This window comes from Lolium rigidum, chromosome 3 (genome assembly GCF_022539505.1).
Source record: "Lolium rigidum isolate FL_2022 chromosome 3, APGP_CSIRO_Lrig_0.1, whole genome shotgun sequence".
Classification (NCBI taxonomy): Eukaryota; Viridiplantae; Streptophyta; class Magnoliopsida; order Poales; family Poaceae; genus Lolium; species Lolium rigidum.
Window position 1 is genome coordinate 13,908,060 of NC_061510.1, and position 9,187 is coordinate 13,917,246.

At 39.8% G+C, this 9,187-nt stretch overlaps 1 protein-coding gene across 1 annotated transcript; it reads left to right on the plus strand.

The window, feature by feature from the left end:
* The first annotated feature begins 661 nt into the window (after nucleotides 1-661).
* On the plus strand, nucleotides 662-2,261 carry LOC124694692 (transcription factor MYB61-like). The gene is made up of 3 exons (XM_047227648.1): nucleotides 662-873; nucleotides 1,137-1,266; nucleotides 1,406-2,261. Exons 1-3 carry the CDS (start codon nucleotides 741-743, stop codon nucleotides 2,079-2,081), a joined length of 939 nt encoding a protein of 312 aa, XP_047083604.1. The 5' UTR covers nucleotides 662-740; the 3' UTR covers nucleotides 2,082-2,261.
* Nucleotides 2,262-9,187: the final 6,926 nt, after the last annotated feature.

Below are 9,187 nucleotides of genomic sequence, written 5' to 3' on the forward strand. Positions count from 1 at the left end.
GAACAAGCTACTTCCATAAACCTATAGTCCGGTGGTAGATTACTCCTTCTTTATCATGGAGACGAAGGAGATGTTGGTGGAGAGGTTGGAGATGTGAGCTGAAGACATTTCCCCTTCCCATATATGTTGGACCTTCTCTCTTTCATATTTCCGTCTCTATGGTGCACCGTGCTTCAAGACCGCGAAGGCGGTTGTATATATAGGCGGTTTTAGGTTAACACGAGTCCATAGGCACAAAGATCGACAAGATGAGAGCCACGAGGCACCAGGTAGCCCCCTTGCGGCGACCAGGGTATCAGGCCGCACCATGTGCCTCATCTTAGTAATCTACATCACGACTGATAACAAAGGCTAAAAGTTAGATTTCGCTCATATTTAGAAGCGCAGCATATTGTTAGATAGGCCAACATTTGAAGTCATTCCAAGATATTTAACGGTACATGATTCATTTGGAGCCTTCAGAATTAGCTTGCTTTTCTTCCTCACCTGGGCCACTGACTTGTAAAATATATAAAGCAGAGTTTGCATATCTTACCCGCTAATGCGAATTTTCGAGGTACACATTAAGTGTCTCTTTCAGGTCAGCCGATCTCTCCTTCTCCATGTATGCCCTTATAAATAGCAAGCTGTCGTATTAAGAAAAAAGTGGTTGATCCAGGGGTGGTAGGTGCACCTCGGTGTTCTGGATCACCCCTCAAGAACATCGTTCTTGCGCCTCAGCAGTTCAAGCCGGCGACCTCATGTCGAAGCGGTCAAGCGGCACAAGGAAGAGGATACGGAGAGGCCTGTGGTCTCCCGAGGAGGATGTGAAGCTGATGAACCACGTTTCCAAGTATGGCCATGGCTGCTGGAGTTATGTCCCCAAGCTAGCAGGTATTGTACCAACAACGCCCATAGCTCACCTTTAACACTGCAAGCTGTTTAACTAGCCAAGTTTTTGTAGTACTACTCCACTGTGAATTAATTGCAGTGTTACTATACGATTGTTCTAGTGACTGACTGACTGACTGTAGTAGTAGATAATTTTGCATGATGTTTTCTTTTTGGAATGGTTTATATGACCTTATGCTCTTGGTGTGGGGAAATATCTACTGCTTCAATGGAACTTGTCTGAACCCATAGATGCGTTGTAATAGGGATCGAGAGGGGTGGAAAGAGCTGCAGGCTGAGGTGGTTAAACTATCTCAGGCCTGGCCTCAAGAGAGGTGCATTCTCCGTGGAAGAGGAAGACCTCATTGTCCGTCTCCATTCCATCCTGGGCAACAGGTGAATACATTTCACCGATACTGCTCCTACTTGGCCAGTTTTAGTAAGCGAATTAATGTGAAATTACTCGATTGTTTTGTCCCTCCTTAATCAATGGGAAATTTGGTGTGTCATCATTGCCGCTTGAATTCATGGATAGGTGGTCTCAGATCGCGGCGCGGCTACCGGGTCGGACGGACAACGAAGTCAAGAACTTCTGGCACTCCTTCATCAAGAAGAAGCTCCACCTGCGTGGCATCGACCCGGTTACCCACAAGCCGGTCGCCGAGGGCAGCAGCACCTGCGCCGCCGTCGCCAAAACCACAGCCACAAGAACCACGGCTGCGTCCGGTGAATCTGCGCTCATCCTGTCATCAGCGGGACAGTATGATGTAGCTCATGTTCCTCCTCAATCCAAGGCAAAAAGCTACATGTACATCCGGAGCAGCACCAGCGCGGACGGGGGAACGAGCACGAGCGCCCATGCTTCGGTCGACGTACGCCGTTGCTGCAGCGATGCATCCATGGCGCCGACGGGGCACTGCTTGGAGTTGGACACGGACGCTCTGCACTCCGTCTCCTCTGATATTGTGCACCCGGTGGTGCCGAGCTCCTCCTGCACGGTGTGCTCCATAGCTGGCCCAGGCTCTGCAGGCACCGCCGCCGCCAGTGCCACCGTCGAGCAGTACAACGACGACCACGAGCTGTGGCTGGAGCCGGAGTGGACAGGCACGTGTATGGACGCCAGCATCGACCACTATGGCACGGGCACGACGCTCGACGATCTCAAGTGGTCTGACTGCATATTCGACGCCCGCTACCAGCTGCACAGCTAGGGCATCATCCATCGCGAGCGCGGTTAACTGGGTCAGGAACTGCTTCAACTGGCACGAGCAATTCATTACCGCATGCTATACACACGGGTGCATACGTAAGATAGTCTTGTTTTGGTGATTTGATTTGTAACAAAAATTCATATCTCTTGTCTGATCCATTGTTTGATGGTATGCCATTTCTGCCGTAACGTGTAAATTGCATATGATGATACTGATATATATATATACATATTTATAAATTGTTTCACTTTCCTCGCCATGTTTAAATAAGAAGTGTGTTTCAGCCCAAACCCTAAATGTGGGATTTATCAAAAATTATTTCAATTCCACCTGATTGATTTGTAGATTAATGTATGTGATTTTTTTAAAACACCTTTATGTTAAACCCTTAACTCTAGGATCGGTTCTAATCGAATCCCCAACTCCCAATCAATGAATTTAAAACTCGTAAGTTTCTCATCTTGACCTTAAATTTGTTTGGCACACAAGGAAAGGTTGATCTAGATGAGACTATCATAATTTCTCACATTTCTCTCGGTCGCCAACATGTTAGATCTATTAGCTCCTACTCCATCAAACCCTTCTTTGATTTCTATTTCCGTCCATATCTTCTTCTCATCTCTCAAACATCCATCATGCTCTAGCAATTTCCTTGAATAATGAAGGAACATAGCATGACTTGCAAAATGGTGATACGATGTACCGTGAGCAAGTTCAAGTTTAGCAGGAAGATGGCACAAGTGTAGTGGTGGTAACATTGGCACGAGAGAACCACTGAAAAAACTATGGTGAATGCATGGAGTCTCACTATAGGACAAATACAAAATTATTTTGGACAAGGAGGATATTTTTTTCCAGTGCATGCTTGGTGTTCAAGCATGAGAGGGGGAGGATCAGTGGGCCAGTGCTCGTAGACGCCATTATCCATGTGCATGCATTTCCATGGGGAGATCCTAGATCCGCACAGACATGAGTTAAGAGATAGTGTAAACTATATATACAAACCTTTTAGTAGGTGTATGATGATTCATCCGCATATAAGGCCCTTAGGATCTTCTCGAACACCCTACACTATTGTACTCTAGAAGCATTCAAATTAGATAAGGGACGTGCATGTGCAATAAATTATTTAATGAACAAGTAGCACATCTGGTGAACATTCATCAAGAAGTTTCTTAAATATGGTAATCTCGATGACTGTTCACTAGATGGGGCAATTACAGTTCGGACTTTAAGATGGACCATTTCATTTATTTATATGGTAATGAGAATGTACATATACAAAATTACATTCATCCGTCCCAAAATATAAGGCACATTAAATTTTGTGGGTCAACAACTTATATCTTTGACTATGGTTTGTACCTATAATAAATCCAGAAAATTTGTATAAATATATATTAAATGAATGAGATTTGCAAGATGAATGCAACAATATAATTTATGCATCCTAAAATCACTTAATTTTGAATATAATACTGTGTAACATGTATGCTACTACCAAGTCGCCTAAAATTGATAGTATCCATTGGCCGAAGAATGCTTCTCATCTTCCTCCTTCTATTTTTTATACAATATCAAAGCATGATACCTTAGAATACCAGACGTCGATAGATTTCAACCAAGCTAGGAAGTTGTGGACTCCAACTTTTATCATTGTTATGTATATCTTTTCGTGGTTTAGGGTTTCACGGTGTAGCATTCCTTGTTTGGATTTGGGAGTTGCAAGGAGAAGGACCTCTTGTCACGTACGTTTCCTGATTCTAGAGAGATGGCCGACGGAGGACTTAGGAAGGGGTCAAGAACTTGAGGGTGTGCATGTGTTAGAAGTTAGGAAAGTAATAATATCTAGAAACAACAACAATACAGTAAGGGTTAGAATGTATAGAGTAGACATGTCAGATCTGACGATAACCGAGAGAGGTTGTGGCGTGGTATGTGGTAACATGGAAGTGGAGACGACGACAACAAATCCATGGGTAGCAGCTCCAAGAGACAAGATATGAGGTGGATTGTCGAGGTAGCTAGGTAGCACTATGCAGTAGGTGTGTGGTTATCACATATGTATGAGAAGAAGGGAGAGTGACAAGAATATCAGTTGAAACATAAAGTCTTTATCTGGCCCTTACTACACAAAAGAATAAATCGAAGATGTATGCTTCTGAGAAATATCTTCACATACTCTGTTACAATTGCGTACTTTGTGCGGGAGTGATATTTTGGCTCCCGGGTGCGTATGCTCCTTTTAGTTTGAACTGTAACTTTGATATATTTTGAAATATCAAAAAATTTCAAACGAAAAATCCATATGTACATCTTCAAATGCTAGTGCGCACGAAGTCTTTGCATAAAAAATAAACTTGTCATTTAGGCTGTGTAAAAAAGACAAAATTTAGTGCTAAAACTAAGGCTTTTTGTGAGACTTGTTTTATCTTTTTTACATCGAACACAAAAAATATCCGTTTTTCGCGAAACTGCACGGACGCACATAGATTGTCGAGATGTACATGCGAAATTTTTTGTTAGAATTTTTTAACAATTAAAAATATTTTTTTTGGTGGAGGGAGCATATGCACCCAAGAGCCGAATTGAATTTCCGATTTTGTGCAGATTAAGGATTGGAAACACAAGTGTATCCATTCTAGAACTTTATTCTACAAAAAAACTTAGGGGTATATCATGAAGCTTTACTTATCAAGCTACCACATTAATAAACATATGCGGAAGTTATATCTCTATGTTGTTGGTGCATATGGAAGAAAAAAGGATTTTTTTTAGATGAGAGACCACAATTTTGACTGTAAGAGAAAGCTGAAGGAGGAATTGTTCTTGGATATCCGTATGGCAAAACATAACAATTATATTGTGCTTAAAGACTAGAGGTAAAACTTTTTTATAATATCTTTCTATCTTCCTTTTCTGAATTTTCTTATTATGCAACGTTATGTCAAATATAAATATAATATATAATACTCCCTCCGTTTAATATTAGTTGTCACTAATTATGCATGGAATGGAGGGAGTAGGGCTCAATTGCCTTAATGTTTTCCTGTAAAAGTGTGCTGAATATAGAAGAAAGAAGTGACTATCTATGGAAAATAAATGATAAGATTAGCTATACTTTTGGCAACATGATGATAGCACGCAAATAAGTGACAACATTGAGCCACGTTTTATCATTATCCATTTACTATATATGTCATTCGACGAGTTGTTTCTTTAATATGTTTGTGCTTCAAGATGGTTTTGCTTTTATTGTAAAACTTTTGTACTTCTTTCTTTCCAAATTAGAATATATATATTAGTTTTGATCAAAGTCAAACTTCATAAACTGTCAGCAAATGTATAGAAAAAATATCAACATCTACAACGTCAATTCAATGTTATTAGGACCATCATGAAATATAATTTAATATTTTATGCATTTATAGTATTATAAAAGTTAATATATTTTATATTGTTAGTCAAATTTTAAAAAAATTGACTTTGACCAAAACTAATATGCATTCTAATCTGAAAAGGAGGGAGTATTTTGGCTGTCCTTGCTACTTAATTATAACCATTGGATATGCTGGCTTTTATCATTGCTAGGAGGTTTTGGAGTCCAGTCAATGTGGGTGACGTACCTCCTTATTATACATGCAAGTGAGGCTGACATGGAATAACTGTCCCCCATCAATTTTTGCCCACCCGGATAAACAGGACAAGCAGGATTTTAGAAATTTTAGGTCATGGGCGGGTCCCATGGTAGTTGCCAACTGCCTCCTTTATCATTTGTGTCGTCGGGTGGCTGCTGATAACTACTCCCTCCAGTCGGATTAAATCGACGCGGAGGAGCGCCAAACCTAGTGTATCTCTTGTGTAAGCCCAGTTACAAACGGGATAAGCGAGGCACTGCCGCTAATCCGGAATGTGCAAAACTTTTTTTTTTAATAAGGGAATGTGCAAAACTGGATAAATACAAATGGGATAAGTGTGTTTTAAAGGCGGGATGGGGGGTGGGCTTGGCGGCATGCCCATCGCACTTGCAATGTTACCCCTGAATGATTTAACCCGTTCATTGGTTGACGATTCCGATTCATTCGCAACCTCATTGGAACACATGGTGTGTTCGAGGCTTCCAGCTAAAAAAAATAAAAACTCAAAGTACACCATATATAGATATATTGCCGACACAAACTATCACATACACTCACATATCGCCTGCTGAAGATTAGATGCATAGCTTTTCTGTGTGCCATATTTTTATTTGGTTGATTCATGTATCGACCTTAGCTGATCCGTGAATGTAGTAAGTGAATCTTGATGAACTAATACTTTGGTTTAATAAAGCAAGCCGTATGCATCTATTGATGCAGAGGATGAAGCTATGCTCCTTTATAAAAAAAAACCGTTCTACTGAAGATTAGAGCAACGAAACATCAAAGAAATCCCACGCTGCCCCCTAGTTGGTATCCATATGCATGACCTGATGGCCCGAGAAAAAACGCTGTCCTAGTAAAAATGCATGAACATTTGAGTTAACATAGAATCTTGTCCGTCCTTCAAAAGAAAACAGAATCGTGTGCGGTTGATACCTCTGTCCAATCAAATGATTCTCATAGGGTGGGGCACATATGTGACATATATACACAAACATGACATTTAACTTGGACAATAATTCATGCAGGACCGCTTGAAGTACATACCATCTGTGCCATATAAAGGGAAATGAAAACGATTGTCACTACGTGTTTGAATGAGCACCTGCAGATCTCAGCATGATTCCTGACCAGTGGCCGCGACCAGGCAATTTGGTTATGACTGAGCTGTCTAATTTTACTTGGTAGACAGCACTGTTTTCTCTAAATGTACACATCACATTTAGAAAGCGCGCTGTTTGGTGTGTATAAGTATATTCTACCTGGAACAAAATTCTAGTCATCTAGAAGAGCGAAGAGTCAACTTTGTGTAAACCGTACCCGTTGAGTACTGCTGAATACGTGCAAGAAACTAGGAATAGGGTATGACCTGGTTTGGAAAAATATATAGCGTATGGGTTTTAAAAGAACTTTATCTAAAAATAAGTTTGTTGCAGGGTTACGCTTATGTCAGAGATTAATGATGGCACGCCATTCAAATGAATCTGATAAATTGTTTGGAAACATGTTACTACATGTATTTTGGTGGTGAAATCTATGAAGATCTAATGGATAGACATCATAGGTTCCCCTGAAAATACTTATGAAAATAAAAAAGATCTCACTTAGAATTAAGATATTTACGTTTTTTTTTCTTTTCGAAATGGGGAGTTCAACCCCGGCTTCTGCATCATGATGATGCACACGGCCTTTTATTAATAAAGTATCAAAAAGTCTTACATAAATCGCATCTCAATCATCGCCTACAGTTGATACAAAAATCAACCAGCGGAACCAAAAGAACATCAAAAAACTAAAAATCATTGTAGTCTCCTAGTATGTCGCCAGCCAGCCTGGCACAAGATATTCTGAGCGACCATCTGGAGCCGTGTGCATCCAGAAGCCATGGCATCCCGTAGTCCCTCCGGCGAAAGGAGAGCCCATAGCTGAACCCAGTGAGCCACCATATGAATAACCTGCAAGTAGTGAAAAGATTGTTTTTTGTTAAATATAAGATCATTTCTTGCCCTCCAAATAGACTAACATAAAGCCCAACACGGATAAAAGCTTTAGATTGTCTATGTACCCCATTTAACCAATTCCCAAACAAATTTGTAATATTGGTTGGAGGTGGAAGATCAAAAGCGAAATTAACCGTACGCCAAAGAAGTTTAGCTAATGGACAGTCAATGAAAAGGTGTTCAACAGTTTCCTGTTCTCCACAAAAAACACACTTCATACATCCATTCCAATTCCGTTTAGCTAAATTATCTTTAGTTAATAATACCTTGTTACTAAGAAACCACATAAATATTTTTATTTTTAAATTGACTTTAACTTTCCACAAATATTTTCTCAGGTATGGGGTATGATCACTCATAAGATCTTCATACATAGATTTTACTGTAAATTTACCATTGGTTTTCAATTCCCAAACAAAATGATCTTGTTCATCATTTAGATTTACCGTCATTAGTTTTCGGCATAACTGCAACCACAAAGTCCATTTGTTGCCCAATAACATCCGTCTGAAACTAATATTCAGTGGGGTTTGAGCTAGCACATGAGCTACCGTTACATTCTTGTGACGCACAATATTATTTAATGACGGATATTGATTTGCCAGAGGGGTTTTCCCTAGCCAGACATCTTCCCAAAAACGAGTACTCATACCATTTCCAACTTTAAAAAAGCCTCTATTAAAAAACTCCTCCTTCACTCGCATTAAGCCCTTCCAAAAAGAAGAATCTGTGGGCTTGGATTGTACGGCCGATAAGGTTTTATTCCTTAGATATTTATTATGTAACAATTCCTGCCACACCCCATCCTCATTAAGCAACTTAAACAACCATTTACTTAGTAAGCATTTGTTTTTGAGTTCGAGTACTTCAATACCTAAACCCCCTTGATCTTTAGGCCGACAAACAATATTCCATTTTGTAAACCTATATTTTTTCTTATTTTCATCAGATTGCCAGAAAAACTTAGATCTATAGAAATCCAATCGTTTCCTTACCCCCAATAGGTATCTCTAAAAAGGATAACATAAACATAGGTAAAGTAGTTAAAACTGAATTAATAAGTACCAATCTATCTCCATAAGATAATAATTTTCCTCTCCACCATCCCAGTTTGCTTTCAAACCGTGTTTCAACTGGATACCAGTCGGAATTTTTCAGTTTTCTGTAGCGGATCGGAATACCTAGATATTTAAAGGGAAGAGATCCAACATCACATCCAAAGATCTGTTTATATTGATCCTCTTCATCATTTGCCTTTCCGAAACAGAAAAGTTCACTTTTGTGGAAGTTAATTTTGCGTCCCGATAGTTCTTCAAATATGCATAAAATTAGCTTCATGTTTACAGCTTTTAGGTGGTCATGTTCCAAAAAAAGGATTGTATCATCGTGATGTAACATCCCAAAAATTTCAAAACAAAACAAATGAATTTCCCCTAGTTCCAAATTTTGGAACCAACAAAAACTT